This window comes from Phascolarctos cinereus, unplaced genomic scaffold (genome assembly GCF_003287225.1).
Source record: "Phascolarctos cinereus isolate Bilbo 61053 unplaced genomic scaffold, phaCin_HiC Scaffold_2;HRSCAF=192, whole genome shotgun sequence".
Classification (NCBI taxonomy): Eukaryota; Metazoa; Chordata; class Mammalia; order Diprotodontia; family Phascolarctidae; genus Phascolarctos; species Phascolarctos cinereus.
Window position 1 is genome coordinate 43,063,560 of NW_027555625.1, and position 21,037 is coordinate 43,084,596.

A 21,037-nucleotide genomic window follows, 5' to 3' on the forward strand; every position below is an offset into this window, starting at 1 on the left:
CCTGAAGGATTTCTCCATTTCTCATTCTCACCCTCATTTTTCCTGCTCAGATGGGAGCCCCTTCACTCTCATTAATAGGGACACCTACTTCTCTCTCCAGCAAGGGCAGCTCTCTAGCACGTGCCCACAATGCCTGGAGTGTCTGCATCTCTTCTCCAGTTGAATGGTCACATTCAATTGCTGCCTTCCAGGGAAAGCACTTCCTCAGAGTGCTTGTGTCTTCTTTTGATTTCCACTTACGTTAAATAATAATGAAAAATATATTCTTTGTTGGGGGAATAAATTGTTCTCAGGAAGAATACAAGGAACGTTACCAGTAGGGGAAAAAATTCCCTGATCTTCTAAATTGGAGGCCAGGAAATGATAAGTTAACCTTAGGGGCCAAAGTTGGGTCATGGTATCAAGATACCCTGCTCCCCCAAACACACTCACTGACAACAATAAATCTCTCGCTTTCACCTGTTCCCTGATGCCAGGACAGGCCACGTCTTGCCTTCTTTCAGTTCTGGGGTCAATATGCTGTACATCTGCAGTGTCTGTCCAAGATTTCATTTCAACATACACATGTAAAAGACATGTGTGTATGTATATATAACATACACATATATTGGTGGATGAGTTATATGGATTTATCAATCCAACTGCATATCCTAGTTTGTACAGTAGGTGTTTCTCACACACTTGTTTTTTTCTGTGTAGATAGGCCAAACTCTTTGGAGTGACTATAGATTTCATTTAGGAGGCTGTACAACATTCCAGGGCTTAGTTCAATCAGCACATTGTCATAGGCAAATAGGAGCTTCTGGAAGATCTCACCAATGGGCATTTCTGGGTTTTCATTTCCTCATAATAATAATAGTTAACATTTACATAGCATTTTAAGGTTTAAAAATCATTTTCCTAGGTTATCTCATTTTTTGCTCACAACAACCTTGGGACATGGGTGCTATTATTATCCCCTTTTCATAGGAGGGGAAACTGAGACAAGCAGTGGTTAGATGACTTGCCCAAGGTCACACAGCTATGTGTTTGAGGCAGGATTTGAACGCGTCTTCTTGACTCCAGGTCCAGCACTCTATCTACTGCTTTGCCAGCTTCCCAAATGTACAAAAACATTTACAATAGCGTTTTTTTTTAACTGGCAAAGAATTATAACCAAATAAGTGCCTATCCATTGAGGAATGGCTAAACAAATTATTGGATATGAATGGATGGAATACTATTGTGCTGTAAGAAAAGGTGAAAGGGTCAGTTTCAGAGAAAATTGGGAAGATCTTTATGAACTGATACTGAGTGAAGAACCATTTCTACAGTAATCACAACATTGTAAAGATGAAACCACTTTAAAAAGACTTAAGAACTTTAATCAATGAAATGACCCACCACAGTTTCAGAGGACTCACGATGAAGACTGCTACCCTCCAGCTGACAGAAACATGATGGACTCAAGACATAAAATGAGAGATTCAGGAGACAGAATGAGACACACATGAGCAATGTGAGAACTTGTTTTGCCCAACTATGAAGATTTGTTACAAGAGTTTTATTGTCTTTTTTTTTTCAGGGGGTGGGGAGAGTGGAATGGGAAGGAGAATGTTTGAAAAAATAAGTAAAACAAAATAAAAGTTACATTGAGTGGGCCTGGAGTCAAGAAGATATAAGTTCAAATACAGCCTCAGACATTTAGTAGCTGTGTGACCTTGGGCAGTCGCTTCACTTCTGCCTTGGTTTCCTCAGCTGTAAAATGGGAATAATGATAGCACCTGGCTCCCAGCTGTTCTTGTGAGCAGCCAATGAGTCCACGTGCTTTGCAAACCTTAAAGAGCTTTAGAAATGCTGGTTATTACGTAAAAACACAACAACTGCAGGGATGCAAGGAGTGGGGCTCAAGGCCCCCCTCCCAGCTCTACATTCCGGGATCCTAGGAAGCCTCTTCTCCAGCTCAGTCTCACAACTTCTCTGAGAGAGCCACGTGCTGGAAATTGAAGGCCTCTTCCGGGCAGAGGCGGTGCCTCCGACGTAAGGGGCGTGGCCTGGCCTCGGCGGGGGCGAGCCTGAAAAGGATGAGGAGGCGGGGCCTCGCGCTGCGGAAAGCGGAAGCGGCCCCGGGCGGGTCATGTGACTCGAGTAACATGGCTTCCGCCCCGTGAGCTGCCATCCGAGCCGGAGCGTCAGGCAGTACCGGAGCTGGAGCCCCTCTAGCCGGGCGCCTGGGGCGCGCGAGCCACCGAGTGCGCACGCGCGGGAGGCGGGCTCCGGAGCCGCCAGAGCGGCCCGGGAGGAGGAGGCGGCGGCGGCGGCGGCGGCGCCCATGAGGCAGTGGCGGCGCGGGGCAGGCGAGCGCGGAGCTGCAGATATCCCCGCCGGGCCCCCGAGCCCCCGCTCCTCGTCCCCGTTGTCCCACTCCTTCTCCTCCTCCTCGTCCTCGCCGCCGCCATGAACGCGGAGAAGGACTTCGCGCCCCTCACGCCCAACATCGTGCGCGCCCTCAACGACAAGCTGTACGAGAAGAGGAAGGTGGCGGCGCTGGAAATCGAGAAGTAAGAGCCGTCCCGGGGCTAGGGGGTCGGGGTCGGAGCAACCTGGGCGCCCCCGAGCCCCAGCACTCCCCGGCCGTGGGAAAGCTGGCGCCCCGGTGCGATGTTGGAGTGGAGCTGCGGGAAAGCAAGTGCACTGGTGCATTGTTGGTGGAATGGAGCTGTGGGAAAGTGAGTGAGTGCACTGGTGCAGTTATTGGAGGAGCAGAAAATTGGAAGATTCTCAAAAAGTCACTGGACTGCCACTTTACAGAGGAGGAAACTGAGACCAGAGAGAGGATGGGGCTTGCCCAAGCTCCAGTTTGAGTCGGGGGTCCTTGAACAATTCAATAGTTCCGAGCTTCATCTCGAACCTTGGAAGTTAGTAGTCAGTCCTTAATAAGTGCATATCATAAGTTGGGCAGGGTCTTTCATTGTTTGCCAAATCAGAAAGCTGAGAGTTGTAGAAATGGATAATTTGCCCCAGTATCAGAGGAACTTGTGGCCTCAGGGATTCCAAGCCCTGTGTTCTTTCCAGCTGGTTCTTCCTGTCTCTTTCTTTGGCTTTATGACTTGTCATTCTTTTGCCTTCGGGGTCTTTCCATTTTATGGGTTTATCATGAAAGATGCCTTGTCTCTTTTCTTTCCCTGTCCCACCTTCCTCCCTCCCAAACACTGTCCCAGAATACTGGTTTTAGGCAGCAGCTCTCCATCTAATGAAAAAAGGTAACCATGAACTTCTTCTGCCTTATCTTACCCAAGGCCCAGACAAGTGAATGAATAACTCAGACTTGGGTAGCACTCGCGAGCACTTCGCACAGTGTAGCAGGTGCTTAATAAAAGTTTATTGAATGAAGCCTACAGAACCATTTCTTCTTTTCTTTTACATGTAAGGAAATGAGGTTGAGAGAGCTAACAAATGTCAAACAATGTGAACCCAAGTTTAAACTACTCCTTTTGAACTGTAAAGTTATCAGTGACCAAGGTAAAAAATCAGTTCTGAGAACTATCTTTTGCTGCTTTAAGTGGAATGATTTGGACCTTTGTGTGCTGATGTCCCCAAACTTAGAGTGAACATTATCTAAAGTCTTGCTCCTGTCCCGTAGAGAAGGCATGGTATTTGATGGTAGAACTCTCAGGTGGAAATGCTGCTGAGTGTTACCATGTATTTGTTGGGTGTGGGTTTTTTTGTAGGAGGTCACACAGAATAGTCTTAGTATGATTATGACTTAGTGGAATAATGACTTGTGTGAGTAGCTTCAGAAAGAAAGACTTCAGCCTACTTATGTGCTTCCTCGCTTGGGTAGGCAACAGCAGGTTTCTCTTCTTACTGCTGGTAGATAGTAGCTTTTAGTAAAAAGTGTCATTGAACTACACTTGTTCTAAGCAGGTTATCTCAAGTACCTTTGGCTTTGGATTGTTTTTATTGATTATCCAATTCTACTTCAGCTTTATCATATGATAACTCGTTGTTGGAGGCCCCAGAATAGAACCATTTCTACCTATGTTGTAAGGAATCTTTCTCTTCCCATTTTTGACATGTTCTCTAGCAGATGTTTCAGAAGTTGATTTTTCACAGCCTTTAAATGGTCTTGTAGACTCCACATAATCCCATATGACTGCAAAGCCACAAATGAGTCAGAGTCACAGCAATTACTCATTTATGTAGGATGAACAAATCAGCTAGTAACTTTGAGTCTAAAAGTGAAAAGCATGGCCCTGTTATAAAGCATTTACCTTTAGGTTGTCTGCTGCCCTCTCCAGACAGGATGGTAGACTGAGAGCTGCTAAGGACATTAAAGGCCCTCTGATCTCATCTGCTCCTTTTTTAAACACTTTGTCAGCAGAGGAGTCGGCATTCAGAATGAAATTGGGCTGGGGATCATCCTCATGTCGGGGAAGAAAGAGAACCTGGTTCCCGGGGTAACGAGATCAGATGCCTTCATGATTTCTTGTTTTTAAAGTGTTTGGGGCATTTTGTGCCATCTTTCCTACCCTGTGGTGTTCCTTTGCCAAATTCATCATTACCTTAGAGCTGCCGAGGCAGTAGAACATAGCATCTGAGGCACCACTCAGGCAAATTATGAAAGGTGAGAAGGGTTGAATGATGCTTTGAACCTCTCTGAGCAAGTACCAGCTAAATCTTTACACAGTTGTGATACTGTGATAAAATTCGGCTTCTCCTATGAAGAGCGTTATCTATGCTGTTTTGAGGAATGGAGCAGCTTTTAGGGAATACAGAGCCATGTGCCCCAAAGGGTGGCTATAGGGAGCCAGTAATTCCAGTAGCAGTTCTGATTAGTTTCTAGCCCCATTTTGACAAGAATTGAAAAGAAACTGAAACTATAAATGGTAGCGTATAACCAAGAAGCATCTCTTCTTGGAACTAGGATGACCCTCCCCTTGCTGGGTAGATGCTTAGGCAGATAAATGACCTCCCCGTTTAAGTGGAGATAGCTTGGTATGGTGGAGAGAGTGCTCAGCTTGTGTTCTGGAGACTTGGCTTCAAATCCCAGCCCCATCACTTCATCGTGTGACCTTGGGCAGTTCAGTTAACCTATCTGGGCCTCAGTTCTTTCATCCCATCTCTCATGGGAATAATAAGAACATGCAATACCTATCTCACAGATTGTCAGGAAAATGGTTAATAACACATATTACTAGATAAGTATGGATTGTTGTTGTCCTGGAATCTAGAAACTGGAAGAAATTTTTTTTAACCCTGAGATCATGAAACTGTGTGATGAACTGGATTTGGTAAGTACCCAGTAAATATTTATGGGGCATCTACTACATTCAGGGCTGTTATGTTATCCTTGTTTCACTCTCCCTCAAACCCCCCCCCATCCTCAGAACCCTTTTCCAGAGGGTGAGGTATTTTGGGCTGAGATTTCAGTGTATCTGTTTTGGATTTGATGGGAACACCACCTTTCATGGGATGATAGGAGATAGTCATTTTCAGGGTCTGGCCACATCATTAATTAGTCATCGTACTGAAAGAAATAAAATGTTTTTCACTTGCATTTCTTGGCACCTGTCCGTTCAGATATTTATTGAGCATCTCCTGTGTCCAAAATCCTTTGAGGCACTATGGAGAATGTCAAGAAGATGACCTGATCCCCGCTCTCCAGAAGGAGGCCCGGGGTTTCTGTTACAGAACACTGAGACGAGGGAAACCATGAGAGTACAAGGGGAACCACGTCCTGTGGACCTCCGAAGAAGGAGGACTCCCACACTTATGGAGCTCATTGTAAGGTTTGCAGGTGGCATTTTATGAACAATGTCACTCAGCCCTTCCAATGGCCCTTTGAATGACGGTGGGATATCTTCATTTTGCAGATGAAGAAACTTGAGTTTCAGAGACCTTCAGTGATTTTCCGGAGGCTGGGTTAGACTCACACTGTCTCTGGCTACCAAGTCTAGAGTCTTTTCCACTTTACTTCTTGTCACAGGAGAGGAACAGATAGGGAAAGAAGTACCATAGCTATTTTCCTGGGAAGGAAACATTAGCCCAGAGTCCCAATTTTGAACCTGGCCCTAAATGCATCACCAGTGACATGGAGAAAATAGCCAGTTTTCTCAAGCCTGTAAGTTGTAAGGGCATCCTCACCTAAAAGACTCCCTGTAGGACTTGCTGGTCCCCAGTGCTTTGACCCTCAGAATCTGGTAAAAGGCCCATCAGACAACTTGCATTTGTGTCTTTTTCGAGAAGTCCCTGATCTACAAGCACTCCAGAGGCGCTGTAGTCTAGTTGAAGTGAAAGAACCTGTTCTAGGATCATAGATTTAGAACCAGAAGAGACTTTTGAAGCCATCTAGGGCCCCCCGCCCCGTCTGTGTACACATGAGACCCAGAGAAGGTCAGTCACTTGCCTGGAGTCACCTAGATAGCAGATAGCAGAGGCAGGACTCAAATCTGACCTCTTTCCTTCATTGGGCCGCCCTTAGGGGCTCACTAGTTCAGAGATCCAAAATGTCTGTTCTGTCCTTGGTCTCCAGCTTTTGGCCCCTCCCCCCCACCTGTCATCACAGTAGTGTTCAGTAAATGTGCTGCTGACTTAACTTCTAGACCTTTGGAGCAGGGGTGTGAGAGGGAACACAGTTTCTAGCTCTTCCAGTTGATTCATTTCAGCTTGATGACATTGGGAAACCAAATGTGAATCTCCTAGCAAAGTAGGTGGGGAAGGTTGTCCCAGATTCTCTTGGGAAGTCTCAGTTAGAAATGATTGATTCTGAGAGGCAGCTAGGTAGTACAGTGGATAGAGCTCCAGCCTTGGAGTCAGGAGGCCCTAAGTTCAAATATGGCCTCAGACACTTGACACTTACTAGCTGTGTGACCCTGAACAAGTTACTTAACCCTGATTGCCTCACCAAAAAGCCAAAAAAAAAAGCTTGACTCTGGAAATCTGCTACAAACCTTGCTTTGGAAAGTGCTGTCTAAAGAGCTGTGCCTGAATCCCTGAACCACCGAGAGCAGCAGAAGAACAGGAACTGAGACCCAAACCTGCCTGAAGAAGGCTGCTCCTGCAGTTGTTACCAGTGCCGGGATGAGCTGCGAGCTCCAGAGGGCTCTGCTCTGTGCATTGAAGCTGTCAGTTCTAAGCTCCTTGAGGCCAGGGAATAGCTGTCTATTGGTTTTGTCTTTTTTTTCCACAGTGTGTTTACTGCATTACAGTGTTTGCTGGTTGAATCGAATGGTGCTGTCACCTTGATTCTGGCCGTGTTTGAATGGGTCTCTGGTCAGCTAGAAGGATCCTGGATTTCCTCTTTAAGCCAGAGCAAAGACTGGGTCTGAAGGCCAGTTTAAAATAGGCTTTGAATGGCCTTCTTATTCCTTTTCCTGGTTGGCAAAGCAATTCATTAAAAGTGTGCATAAAGTTGACAGTGTGGGGAACTTGGTAGGGACTACAAGATTGGGTATTTACAGTGTAGTTTTATCATTTAGGGCAATGATTCCCAAACTGTTTGATCTCAGGACTCCTTCATACTCTTAAAAATTACTGAGGACTTTTGTCCGCAAGAGAGCTTTTGTTTGTGTGAGTTACATCTATTGATATTTACTATCTTAGAAGTTAACACTGATTTTAAAAAATTATTATTTTAAAAGAACAATGACAAACTCATTTGTAAATAACATTTTTTATGAAAAATAGCTTTTTTCCAAAATAAAAAAAATTAGCGAGAAGAGTGGCATTGTTTTCTATGTTTTTGCAAATCTCTTTAATGTCTGGTTTAATAGAAGAAAACTGTATGGTCATATCTGCTTCTGTATTCAATCTGTTGTGATGCACTGTTTTGGTTTGAAATATATGAAGAGAGTCCAATATTATACTGATATGTACTGTAGTTGGGAAAGGGAGGAGCATTTTAAATGGACAGATAATATCGTGTTATTTCTTGGACCCCCTCCCAAGCAAGGGGAGGGGTCCTTATACCCCGTGTTGAGAACTTCTAATTTCGGGGTCTAGTTCTCCAACTGTAATAAATTATTGGGAATGGCTGTAATTGACTGTAGTGACATTTGCAAATGGGGTGGTTTAACTGAAGATAAAGATGGCTGAACCATCAAATTATAGAATCTTAGAGTTGGAGGAAACCTTGGATTTATTCTCATTTCCTACCGTCTTCGTGAATCTCGGCAAGGTCATCCACCACTGCTTGAAGACCACCAGTGACCCCAGATTCAGTACCTCCTAATGGAGCCCATTCTCTTCCTGGAGATCATTCATTGTTTAGAAAATTAATCCTTGTACCAGGTCAAAATCAACCTCCCTGTCACTTCTGCCCCTTGGTCTCAGTTCTCCATTCTGGAGCTGTACAAACTAAATGTGATCCCTCCATGTGCTAGCCCTTCAGGTATGTGAGTATGGCCGTGGTGTTGCTCCTTCCCTCTCTTCCCCCGATACCTCCCAGCCCAGGCCTTTTCTTTTCTAGGTTAAGCATCCCTAGTTCCTTCAGCCCTTTCTTATATGACTTGGTTCCAAGTCTTCTCACTACTCTGGCCACTTTTCTTGTTGCTGTGGGTCAGTGTATAAATGTACTTCTTAGAATGTGTCACCTAGAATTGAACAAAACACTCCAGATGTTGTTTGACCAGCTTAGAATAAATTGCAGCTACTAATTTCCTTGTTCTGGATAATATCCTTTGATTAATGTAGCTGGAGATGTCATGGGCATTTTTTGGCGGCCACATTATATTGTTGACCTGCATGTAGATTATTAGACTCAGCTGAAAAGGCTAATTTTTTGAAAAGAATTATTAAGTTACTTCTTCTCTATGTTTTACTTATGCAGTTGATCTTTTTGCCTTAAGTATGGGACTTTGTAAGTTAATTCTAACACATTTTAGTTAGGTTCAGCTTTTCATGGCCATTGTGATCCTGTAATCCTAGTTATTAATTGTTCCTTTTGCTCTGTGTGAGCCACAGGATAAGCATGCTGTTTAGACCTTCTGAATCTGCAGTAAAATGGTTCAGCCGGAAATAGGGCTACAGTACCACTGGGGAGAATCCTGCCTCCTGGCCTGTCCCTCAGTATGAGCAGTCTCCCAAGACTCTGTCCTAAGCCCTCTTCTTTCTCCGCCTTCTTTGCCTCGTGTTGTTGCTGGTGTTCAGTCACGTCTGACTCCCTGTGAGCCCGTGGACCGTAGCACACCAGGCCCTTCCGTCCTCCTCTCTCTCTCGGTCTGACCAAGCTCATGTTCATTGCTTCCGTGACACTTTCTGTCCATCTCATCCTCTGTGGTCCTCGTCTCCCTTTGCGTTCAGTCTTTCCCAACATCAGGGTCTTTCTCTTATGTGCTCTTATCTGTTCCCGAGGGTTCAGGCAGTGTGTGCATGATCATGCATGCGTGCATGTCTTGGCCACCTCTGTACAGTCCAGCCTGAGCTCTGGCTCCACGTCTCCACCTGCTTGTCCTGTCAGCCCCTCACTCAGAGTAAGGCAGTTCATTATCTTGCCCCCCATCCCCCCACCTTCCTAACTCCCTTCTCTCGGTGGATGGTACAGTGACGGTACCAGTCGTGGGTATCAGATGGGACCAGTGACCTTTCAGATTTGTTGAATCTTCCTTTTTCTTCGCTGGCTAGAGTCTGGATGTCATTAGTTACTGCATCTGGTCAGTTCAGCCTTCTCAGCAGCTCTCACCTTCATCTCCTCCCAACTTCCCGTGACCACCTTTTATCTGTACCATTGTAATAATCCGCTGATTCAGAGCTTCTTAAGCTGGGGCCCAAGAACTTTAAAAAAATGTTGTTTGATTACTGGCTTTCAATGTGATTGGTTTCCTTTGTAACCCCATCTTGTTTTATTTATTTAAAAGCAGGGCAGCTGGGGTAGTAAAGTGGGTAGAGCACCAGCCCTGAAGTTGGAGGACCTGAGTTCAAATCTGGCCTCAGACCAAAGACTCGACACTTACTAGCTGTGTGACCCTGGACAAGTCACTTAACCCCAATTGCCTGAAGAAAAAAAAAAAGAAAGTATTTATTTAAAAGCATTATTCAGAGAAGGCTTCCCCGGGCTCCACCGGGCTACCAAGGAGGCCAGAGCACAAAAGGGTGAAGAAGCCCTAATGTGATTGCACTGCTTGATGCTAGTTGTCCCCCTTTCTATTTCACGCTTCATCCGTCGGCCATTCCCCTGCTCAGAAACTTTCAGGGGCCTCTAGAATAAGACCTCAGCCTCACATTTGTAGCCTTGGGCAGTCCAGCCTAATTTCACATTCATCCCCTCCCTCTGTTGTACTTGAGGCAGAGAGGTGGTACAGTGCACAGAGTGCTGGGCCTGAAACAGAAAGTCCTGAGTTCAGATCTCACCCCAGACACTCACTCAGACGGGGAGAGTTGGACGTGACTGAAATAGCTGGACGACAGAAAATGGGGATCGTGACAGCACCTCCTTCTCAGAGCTATTGTGAGGATCAGTGAGATGCTATTTGTAATGCCCTTGGCCCAGTGCCTGCCACATAAGAGATGCTTCATTAAGTGCTTATTCCCTTCCTTCCCTTCTAGCCAAAAAGGACCGTTTGCTATTTTATGACCTGAGCACATCGTCTCTGCCCTCCGTGCATTTGAACAAGCTGGGGTCTATCCCTGGAGCACGCTTTCCTCAGTTTTGCCCTTCAAAATCCTTGTCTTCTATCCAGCTTCCAAACCGACTGACTTTGAAGGAAATACATACCTGTACGTTTATTTTTGCTATGTTTTTAAAGTAAACATCCCTTTGTAAAAGCCAGTTGATATTAAGTGGTTAAATGGAAATTGAGGGTCTAGTCACTGACCTCCTACTGCCTCCTTTCTAAAATCTTCCTGGATCATTCTCAACCATGAGGACCCTCACCCCCCAAACGCTCCTAAAGTTCTCAGTCTGGGTCTCATCTTTACCCTTTGCTCTCTACCCTGTAGTACGCATATCTGTGTTTGTGCTGTATGCCGCCTTCACCCCCTCTCAGCATTCTACTTTGCACACAGCAGGGACATAATAAGTGTCTGTGGTTGAATCAATTAGTGAACACTTTGAGAGCAGCTGCTCAGCTGTTCTGAGTCTACTTGATGCTTCTGTTGTGCAGCCTATGTTTCTCTGTCATATACCTAAGACTGTCACGATAGGTTTGCTTATGATATAACAAGTGCATTGATAAATTCCAAATCGATTATGTCTGCATTTCCAATTTAGAAGTAGAATCACCTTACCAAAAATGAAAATGAAATTACTTTGGCTTGGTTTGCTCTTAAGTGTGTCGGTAGCCAACTCACTCTTTCTCTTTTTGAAGCCCTTTACAGCCTGATTGCACCCTACCTTGCCAGGCTGAATAATAATTCTTCTGGCCTATCCCCCAAACTACTTTGTTTTTATTTGTATACACTTTGTATATTCTTGTATGAGTACATATTTTCCTGCCAATTGAATGCCTATTCGTGATGCTCTCGATGTTAACCTCCTTCATTGGTAAAATGAGACGAGATGGCCTCTGAGATCACTCCCAGTTCAACTTTTCTGATTCTTTGATGCTGTGGCCCTTGTAGGGAGGGACAGTTTCGTTGGTTTTGTATCTCTGGCACGGGCAGGGGTCAGCCAACTACTATACAATGGAATTTTAAAATGTGAAAGCCATTCTAAGCATAAAAATCATTTTTAGTTGGACTTTGCTGACCCCTGCTCTAGCACCTAGGACAGTGCCTGGCATATAGCATGTACTTAATAAACGGTCATTGATTAAGTGTTCACAGACTTTTTAATTATCGGGAAATGATGTTAAGGTCACTAAGTAGTTTGAAGAATTCTTTTCTTCCCCTTCTTGAAAATCAGGGCCATATCTATCCATTTCTCATTACTGAGAACCTCCCTTGGGTGCCATAGTTCCTTAAAGATTATCAACAGTAGCTTTGCAGTCACAGTTGCAGGCTTTCTTAATACCCTGAAGTATAATTAATTGATCTGGTTCAAGAGACATGAACTCATTTGTAGCATGTTTAAAAAAAATCAATCATATACTATTTTAATCAATAAAAATTTATTTTAAAAAAAGAAATGACAAAAACTAAAAATTCAGAAAACCACTAGAAACTTGTATGTCTTTACTCAGAGTCAATAGACATTTGTAAAGCACCTTTTATTCACTTGCAAATCATGACATCACCTTCCTGATGCTGTGGTCCTCTTTGAGAAGGAAGGACAAATAATAACCTATGAGTAGTAGTAGCTGCCCCACTGGGGACTCAACTAGCCAGCTCCTTCCTTCTTTCCTTCCTCTCTTCCTCTCTTTCCTTCCTTCCTTCTTTCCTTCCCCCCTCCTTCCTCTCCCTCTGTCCACATAGGGAATCATATCCTTAACTTGTGGGTGCTCTGCCCAAAGGAATATAAATTTTGATCACTGAAACCTCACAAGTTATCTTGGGGTTTACAGGCTAGATTTCTTTTTTATGGACCATACTTAGACCCAGATCACTCTGGCTGTCATTGATTGGCCAACAGTAGGTCCCAGCTCAAGCCTCACTGGGTCATTGTTGGGGTTGTGATGGCTTAGAGTGAGCATAAACAGTGCTTGTTTCTGTTTTGGCCAAAAGTCCCCTCCCAGAGTGATTTTTTTTTTGAAGATGCAAAGACAGAAAGACATTTTCTGGCCCTCAAGGAGCTCACACTTCTAAGGAGAAAACACATTAAAAAATGCTGAAAGACATTTGACACTTACTAGCTGTGTGACCATGAGTAAGTCACTTAACCCCAATTGCCTCACCAAAAAGCCTCCCCAAAAAATGCTGAAAGAGGAACCAGGGTTTGGGAAATCATTTTGGGAAATGATGCCACCCCCAGTCTACCCGAAGGGCCCTGTGATCAGCACCTTCACTCCTGATTCCTTGGGGGGATCTATCCCTGAGTGGCTTGTGGGAGTTGCTTTTCTCTACTGGCCTTAGTTCAAGCTCCCAGTGGTTATCCCTCCTGTTGTTAGGTGATCAATTACTAGGCCCCCGTTTCCATTTAAGCACTTAACATCCATTGGCTTTTACTTTACTTTTACTTTTTACCTCTAAAATATAACAGAAATAAATGTGCAGACATTTCCCTCAAAGTCAGTCATTCAGTAAACATTTATTAAATACCTCCTATGTGCCAGGCAGTGTGCTAAGTGATGAGGATACAAAGAGAGGCAAAAGACTTCCTGCTTTTGGGTATCTCGTGGCCTCATAGAGGATGCAACTATGTACAGACAAGCGATATACAGGCTATGTTAGAGATAATCAGTAGAGGGAAAGGTTTAGAATTAACAGGGATCAAAAAAGACTCCCTGTAGAAGGTGGGATTTTAACAGGCACTTGAAGGAAGGCAGGAGGTAGACATGAAGCATTCCAGGCCTGAGGGACAGCCAGTGTCCCAGGATCAAGTGTGTGGGGTAAGAAGCCTGGAAAGGAGTGGGGATGCAGAACAGGTTTTGCAGGACTTTGAACACCAGAGGATTCTGTGTTTGATCCTGGAGGTGAAAGGGAATCATCGGAACTTGATGAGTAGGGGGCAGCGGGCGTAGTGTGACTGGCAGCTGAGGGGAGGGTGGACTGGAGAGTGGGGAGACCAGCCAGCAGCCTGTTGCGCTAGTGCAGTGTGAGGTGATGGCAGTGTCAGAGGAGAGGAGGGGTCACACATGAGAGCTGTTACAAAGGACTCAGTCTTGTAAACAGTCAAATCCTGGCCTCTGTTTTACACTGTGTAAACGTTACCTGTCATCATTGTATTTATGTTTACATCTCCAGTGCTCAGCAGAGTGCTTGGCACGCAGTAAGCGTTTCATACTTGCTGACTGCCTGCCTGTGTGTGAGGTGGATGCTGGAGTTGCCTTCATTTGTATTTCTCTGTTCGTGATTTGGAACGTTTTTTCACATGGCTGTTGATAGCTTGGATGTCTTCCTTTGTGAACCGCCTGTTCGTGTTTTTGACCATTTATCAAGTGGTGAATGACTCCTTTTAAATTTTGATCAGTTATATACACATATAATTTGTAGGTATGTATATTAAAAAAGACACTTTGATTTAGGAAACTTGCTTCAAGATTTTTCCCCAAGAAATGTTTCTCTTCTCATTTTAAGTGCCTTGGTTTTGTTTCTGCAAAAAACTTTCAGTTTTACATAACTAAAATTGTCTTTTTATGTTCTGTAATCCTCCCTAAACTCCCTTTCAGCATCGTCTCATGTGCTCACTTCCTTGCCGTTTTGTCCTAACAGCTCCTCCTACAGAAGTTTATAAAATAAAATGAGAGTGTATCTAGATTTTCCCATAGAACCACAGGTTGGTTTTTACTGAGGCAGCCTTTAGACTAATATCAGATGAAGTGTTCAGTCCCCTCAGGCATTCCATCCTCCTGCCTAAATGATGACAGACTCTTGTTTCCTCTCCTGTGAAGTTAGGACAGCACTGATGGGCCCTGGACTTCTAAGCCATGTCTGAGAGAATACTGAAATTCTTTATGCAGAGGCCTTGCCCAGATGTGCTCACTTTAAGAATATGCACTATGCTTACTGCCTTTTAGCAGATAAACAGTCTACTCTCCTGGGGTATTTCTTAAAAAGTGGCATCTCGCAAACAGTTGTTTTTTCTTATGTTAGGAGGGTCTTCATTATGGGCTAGATGACCTCTTGGTGAATATGTTGTTGAGTAGATTCTGAAGGTGGGAGTTGTACTAGATTGACTTGGAGGTTCTTTCCAACGTAGGGATTCTCGGCTCCAGTGATAGTAATTTAGAAGTATCGCCCTGATACTTTGTTCTGTGACTTCCTAAGATACTTGTTATGTCATATTACCTAGTCGGTCACTGAGCACCTGGTACATACAGTGTCTCTGATGGTCCTTAGTAAGTAAATGTTGATTTGGTTTGGGCTGGTCCAGGTTGAGATTTCTCCCCATCAAGCCAAAAAGAGAAGTGGTCTGAAGGATGAACCTGGGGGACTTAGAGTCAACATTTTGGCTTCAGTTGTGACTAGCCCACTCTGGATCTGATCCATGGATTGGGAACACTAACTCGCTGCCTGATGCAGCTTTAGGAGAATTGAGAGGAGAGTTTGAGCTGATTCTTCATTCATTTGCTTTAATATGACTTTCCCCCTTCTTTGTACCCTACTGCTCACCTTTACTGGAATTCTGTGACCACAAGACTAATGCTGAATGTGATTGGATATGGCTGTTTTAAGTGTGTGGCTTAAGTAGCGCTGTGTGTGTGCATGTGTATGTGTGTGCATGTGTGTATGTGTATGTATGTGTGTGCGTGCAAGTGTGTATGTGTGTGTATTGTGTGTGTGCGCGCGTGTGTGTGTATGTGTGTGTGCGTGTATGTGTGTGTGTGTGCACGCACATGCGCATGCACTCATTTCTTTGTATTCAGTGTATAGATTCAGAGCCAGAAGCAGACTCAGAGGCCATCAGGTCTAACCCCTTCACTGTACAGATGAGGAAACTGAGGCAGGAGTGGCAGAGCTGAGAATCCAGAGGCAGTGCTCTTTCCACTTATCAAGGGAGTCCCATTTCTTTTACCTGATTCTGCCCCTTCCTCCTGAGTTCTTCAAAACCAGCTCCTCAGACGTGAATTACTGAGCCAAAACGTGGTGTTAATTAGCCAGGCGGGCTGGACCATGTGGCTTAATTGAAAGCCCAAACCCTGTGATAATGGCAGCATCAGGAGTCTGCTCCCGTCAGTCACATATGTACTGAAGGCCTGCTATGTGCCTGCCACTGAAATACAAGGACCACAGCACTGGCAACTGGTAGAGCATTGTTCGGGAGGTAACAGAACGTGCACACGACATCCCAACCGTGTCCCACGTCTGCCAGATGAGTGGTTGGGAGAGTGTGGCCAGCTGGAATGAGAGGTTGGCCATAAAGGGGCTGCCTAGTTGAGATGGATGGGGAGATAGGGCCAGAGCACCCCAGTGGGGAGGTCCCTGAGCAGAGGGGAAGAGGTGGGGAAGCCAAGGTGCCCCACCTGGCCATCAGGGAAACAAAAGCTAAAGCTGAAGACATGGGGCCTACAACATGTGAACTGTATTTGGAGACAGAGAACCTGTGTCCTGTTTGTGAACCTAAGCAAATCACTTCATGTCTCTCAGCCTCTGTTTACTTGTCTGTAAAGTGCAGATCTTTAAGGTCCCCTTCTGCTTCAAATCCTGATCATGTGTTTTAGACCATCTCTTCCTTTTTCCTCAACAAAAGGCCGCCAGCTGGGCCGTGGCCAGGAGCCTGCACTGTCTCCTTGAGGAAGCCCTTCCCCCAATGGTCTCCTCCTTAGCCTTCTCCCAGGTGCCAGTGAGGCATCACCTGCTGCCTGTTGGGTCCCTCACATGCAGCATGTCCAAGAGCAGAAGCCCTTCCATCCCTGCCCTTTCTCTGATCCTCCTGATTCTGAGGAGGCACCACCGTCCTTCCAGCCCCTCGCACTCATTCTTTGTTCTTCCCTCTCCCTCACTCCCACAGGTCTTGTCTTCCTACCTCCGTGTCATCCTTCCTAGCTGCTCTTTTTCTCTTCACCCACACAACTCCCACTGTAGTTCAGGTCTGTTCATGGCCACCCAGTGGGACTCTTGCAGTCGCCTGTTAAAATCTCCCTTCCAGTCCCCTCTGCTCCCTTCCCGTTCCAGTCCATTCCCCGCTGAGCTGCCATATTTATATCCCACAAAGCCTGTGGCCAGCCATCAGTGCCCTGTGCAGGACACTTAAGCAGCTCCCTGTTGTGTCTCAGGGAAAAAGTCAACTCCCCCCTTGGCATTTAAAGCTCTTTACACCGTGGCTCTTAGCTGCCCTTCTGGACTGACTTCACCTTGGTCCCCCTTATGTACTCTGCTCCGTACAGGGAAGGTGCAAACCTACGCCAGCTGAAGAGCTTCCTTAGCTGGGTGCTCTCTGTGCTAAGGAGATCACAGATCGGGGGCCTGCCCTCACAGGGGTGTGCTGTGTTCCCTGTAGAACCTAAGCTTCTGGGGGGCAGAAACGGTTTAGTTTTTGTCTTTGTAGCTCCATTAGCAAACACACAGTACCTGGCGGGGAGAGAATGCTTCATAAATGTTTGTTGTGCTGATGAATTTGGTCAGCTGCCTAAGGGCTTCGGGCATTTGGGGGAGTTCTCTCTTTTCCCCCTCGCTTTAGATTCAGCAAAACCCGTTGTTTAGCCTAGAAAAGCATACATAGACCATTCAGAGTTTGCTTCAGCTGACTCGAGCCTGTCCAGTACTGGCCTGCCCTGCTTTCCTTGAGAGAAACTGGAGACAGACGAGGAGATGACTCAGAAGGGACCCTGGGGAGAATCAACTTTGGACTTGGGAGAGTTGGGCAGTAGCTTCCTGAAGGGATGTGAGAGCGCAGGGCTGAGGGGTTGCAGGTGGCCTTCATTTCTGGGGTGACCCCCACAGGCCAGGTGATGCCTGTTGAGCGGCAGGTCGTGGCTACGGGGCGGGGGAGGGAGGGGGCTGTACAAGGGACACTGGAGATCCAGGGATGGTCTCACCTGTTGATTTGGGCTTCTCTTCCACTTGAGATGTGGGGCTGCTTTTATCCTCTGGGTGTTTGTGCTGTTCCAGCTGCAGTGCCTGCCTGGGCATGTGGGAGAACGGCCAGAAGAGTCCGGGTGACTGAGGAGTATCAAGGTGCTAGGATACATTTCAGAGCTTACTGAGCTGCCGGTGAACAGGACCGTTTTCCCCTGATTCCCCCCAGTCAAGGACTTGGTGTTTCTGTAGCTTCCAAGGACCTGATCTTTTTGTTTAAGGACATTTATAACTCAAGGTAGAAGACGAGCCAGGAAATAACTTTTTTGGAAGTCTATTATTCAGAACTAAACATCGGTTTATCCTGTTAGGATTTCTTTTAAAGAAAAAAAGTTTGCTACTGCATTGGCCGGGAATCGAACCCGGGCCTCCCGCGTGGCAGGCGAGAAGTCTACCACTGAACCACCAATGCTCCAGCTGTCAGCAGCTGTGCTAGCAGCTTTCTACAGCAACCACCTCAGCCCCCTTGTGTATGTGCTGGCTCACAGCACAGCAGCTGAAAAGCAGGGCTAAGGTCTGCGGGGCGAAGTGTGTCTGTACATTTGACAGGAGTCGATAGAATTTCCAGATGTGTGGGGACAGAAACTGGAGTTAGATGCGTTCTTTCCCCAGGGGAAAAGGAAAACATGAAGACTTGGGCATTTTTCCTGTTCAGTCCCAAGAATTTGACAAGTCTGTCTGAGCACTGTTCACTTTCTGAATTGGTTCCCAGTCTGGTGACAGAATGTAGGAGTGTGGTAAGCATTCCTTTGGAAGTTAAAGATGTGAGCAAGGCTGTGGAATGGTCAGCATTTCTTCCATATGGAGTGTGTTTATATACTCACAGATCTGAAGTGTGCAGTGATTGAAAGAGCCCTTGTGTTCTGAAGGAGCAGCAGAACAAGAGAGGAAGGGAAAAAACTTCTGCATTGGCCGGGAATCGAACCCGGGCCTCCCGCGTGGCAGGCGAGAATTCTACCACTGAACCACCAATGCTGTGTGAGGCAGCATCTGCAGTGCCTTCTCAATTCCTGTCCAGCAAACTCCAGGGTTTCTCACCTGACTGATCTGTCCGGTTGGAGGAGCAGAAGTTGACAGACAGGTTTGTTAGGTGGACCTGCTCATGCTCAGCTTGGACTGAAAATCTTCCCATGTTGCTATGGAAATCAACTAGATCCCAACATAAGAGTCCTAAAAATCCTCTCCAGTACTCACCCCCCTGAGGGGAGATGTAGAGATTGCCAGGAATCTGAGAGTGCTAGTGAATGCTGGGCCCCAGGAGGAGGGAAAGGGCCTACGAGGTCTGTAATTAGGTAGTCCTCTAGCTAGGTTGTTCCCTGGGGTTTGGGCTCTCCCCAGTTTGACCTGACTTAGCACTGGGTGTTGAATCGTGCGAATAAGCTGGAGAGAAGTATATCTGTTTCCATGAGTAGAAAATGCCAAAAGATGACTGAATCTGCTCATTTAGACATAGCGGAGGAACTGACTTTACCCTCTTCTGTTAATGTTTATTACAATGCAGACCCTGCCTCATTCTGCTCCAGGCCAGGCCTCAGAAGTAAACTGCCTAGGGTGTTCAATAAGGCAGTAATTTAAAAGTGCACATCTCCCTGTCACATGTCTGAGCTGATGAACTTTAAGGAACTTGATCCTCCCAACTCCAGGAAGTAAGACAGATAGCAAATGCTCGCGGATTTCGTCCATTCAGCAAATATTTATTAAATGCCCGCTGTGCTCCATGCTCCAGGCGTACAGGAGATAACAAAAACACAAACTGAATAGGCCCTGCCCCCAAAAAGTCTATGTTAATTATATTTGGGGGGGGGAGACACGTGCACATGTTTTGGGGATTGGCACTAATAATGGGGGGGATGTACATAGGCTTTCCATAGGACATGGCACCCAAGGTAAACCTCGAAGAACACCAAGGATTCTGCAAGGACATGGAGGCAGGGGAGAGAATGTTGTGGACAGGGAATAGCCCTATACCCACTTTGTTTGGAAAGCTAGGCTGGAGCCCTGCTGGAAAGGACTTGGAAAGCCAAGTAGAGGAATCTGCTTTTCTCTGGTGGTGATAGGGAGCCACTGGAGTTTCTTGAGCCTGGCAGGGACATGGTAAGGACAGTGTCTTAGGAATATCAGTTTCACAGGGAGATGAATTGGGAGGCTACTGCAGCAGGTAATGAGGGCTTGAACGTGCACGTGGGAGTGGACAGAAGGGAACACATGGGAGATGTAGTTTGAAGGTCAGATCCATGAAACTTGGAGGTTGGTTGGCTGTGGCTGAGGGAGAGGAATTATTGAGAAAGACTGCAATCCCGATAGTCCTCCCAACAGAAATGGGGAAGGATGTTCTCTGTTTGGGACATGATGAGTTAAGAGGTCAGCAGCACATCCCACTGACGGTGTCCAGTGGGTGTTGGTGGTGTGGAGCTGGAGCTCAGGGGAGAGAGAGACATGCCTCATCTGTCGTCAGTCCAGCGCAGTGTAGAGAGAGGCTGTGTGCGAATCTGGATCTGAGGGGTGTCTGCATAGGGACCAGTAGTAGAATTCATGGGAGTTGCTGAGATCAGGAGAGCACGTAGATGCCATCACCCTCCTGAAGGAGAGGTGATGGACTCAGTGCAGAGTGGAGTGTAGATAGGTAGGTAGATAGATATGCACTGTGTGTGTGTGTGTGGGTGTGTGGGTGTGTGGGTGTGGCATGGCCAATGCAGGAATTTATTGTACTTTACTATACATATTTGCACCAGGTTTTGGTTTTCTTGCTTTCTCAGTGGGTGAGTGAGGTATGAGGTATAAGGGAGAAAATTTAGAACTAAGAATAAAATAAAATTGAAATATTTTTTTTAAGGGGGAGAGCACGCAGAAAAAGAGAAGGCTGATCAGAATGGAGCCCTAGATTGTTTCATTTTACATTGTGGGAAATTGGCACAAAGTGGGGAAATGGCTAGAAAACTGGGAAAGAACCGAGCCTTCCTGACTCCCTATTCCCCTTTCTAAACTAGTCATCCTTCTCCTTTCACTAGACTGACCCAAAGTGTGGAACTTCATCATAGCGATCCTTCTCCTGACTGATTGGATTTTTTTGTTGAACCAGAGCAAGCTGGCTTCAGATCCACCTTTGCCTCCCGTGACGGTGGATTTGGAGGCTGCCCTGGCTTCATGCAGAATCTGGCTCAGGGTGGGATAGTGAGGAGAACAGTCATAGGCATGGCCAGGAAAGAGGCGCTAGAGGGAGGCTCTGCTCTCTGAGGTGTGCCTACTTCCCAGATGGCTTTTGCACTACCACCCCTCTCTCTCTCTTCTGTCCCTAGGCTAGTTCGAGAGTTTGTGACCCAGAATAACACAGTACAGGTTAAGCATGTGATCCAGATTCTGTCTCAGGAGTTTGCTCTCTCTCAGCACCCTCACAGCCGGAAAGGGGGCCTTATCGGCCTGGCAGCCTGCTCCATTGCATTGGGCAAGGTAGGTCTGGGGAGTCTTCCAGATATCCCCTGAGAAATGCGAAGTCCCAGTCTTTCTG

At 46.1% G+C, this 21,037-nt stretch overlaps 1 protein-coding gene and 2 non-coding genes across 5 annotated transcripts in view; 1 reads left to right on the forward strand and 2 right to left on the reverse strand.

The window, feature by feature from the left end:
* Positions 1 to 2,126: 2,126 nt before the first annotated feature.
* The window catches only part of VAC14 (VAC14 component of PIKFYVE complex), a 134,354-nt gene continuing 115,443 nt past the window's right edge, over positions 2,127 to 21,037 (forward strand). The window contains exons 1-2 of one of the 3 annotated variants that reach the window (XM_020963592.2): positions 2,127 to 2,540; positions 20,829 to 20,979. In XM_020963592.2, coding sequence (XP_020819251.1) covers positions 2,437 to 2,540; positions 20,829 to 20,979 — 255 coding nt within the window. In that variant the 5' untranslated portion in view covers positions 2,127 to 2,436. The remainder of the gene's footprint in view (positions 2,541 to 20,828; positions 20,980 to 21,037) is intronic. The other 2 variants (XM_078149343.1, XM_020963593.2) reach the window with 2 other exon arrangements.
* Positions 17,874 to 17,944, reverse strand: TRNAG-GCC (transfer RNA glycine (anticodon GCC)). The gene has a single exon. It is a non-coding gene; the product is annotated as a tRNA-Gly (tRNA).
* Positions 18,437 to 18,507, reverse strand: TRNAG-GCC (transfer RNA glycine (anticodon GCC)). Its single transcript has one exon. It is a non-coding gene; the product is annotated as a tRNA-Gly (tRNA).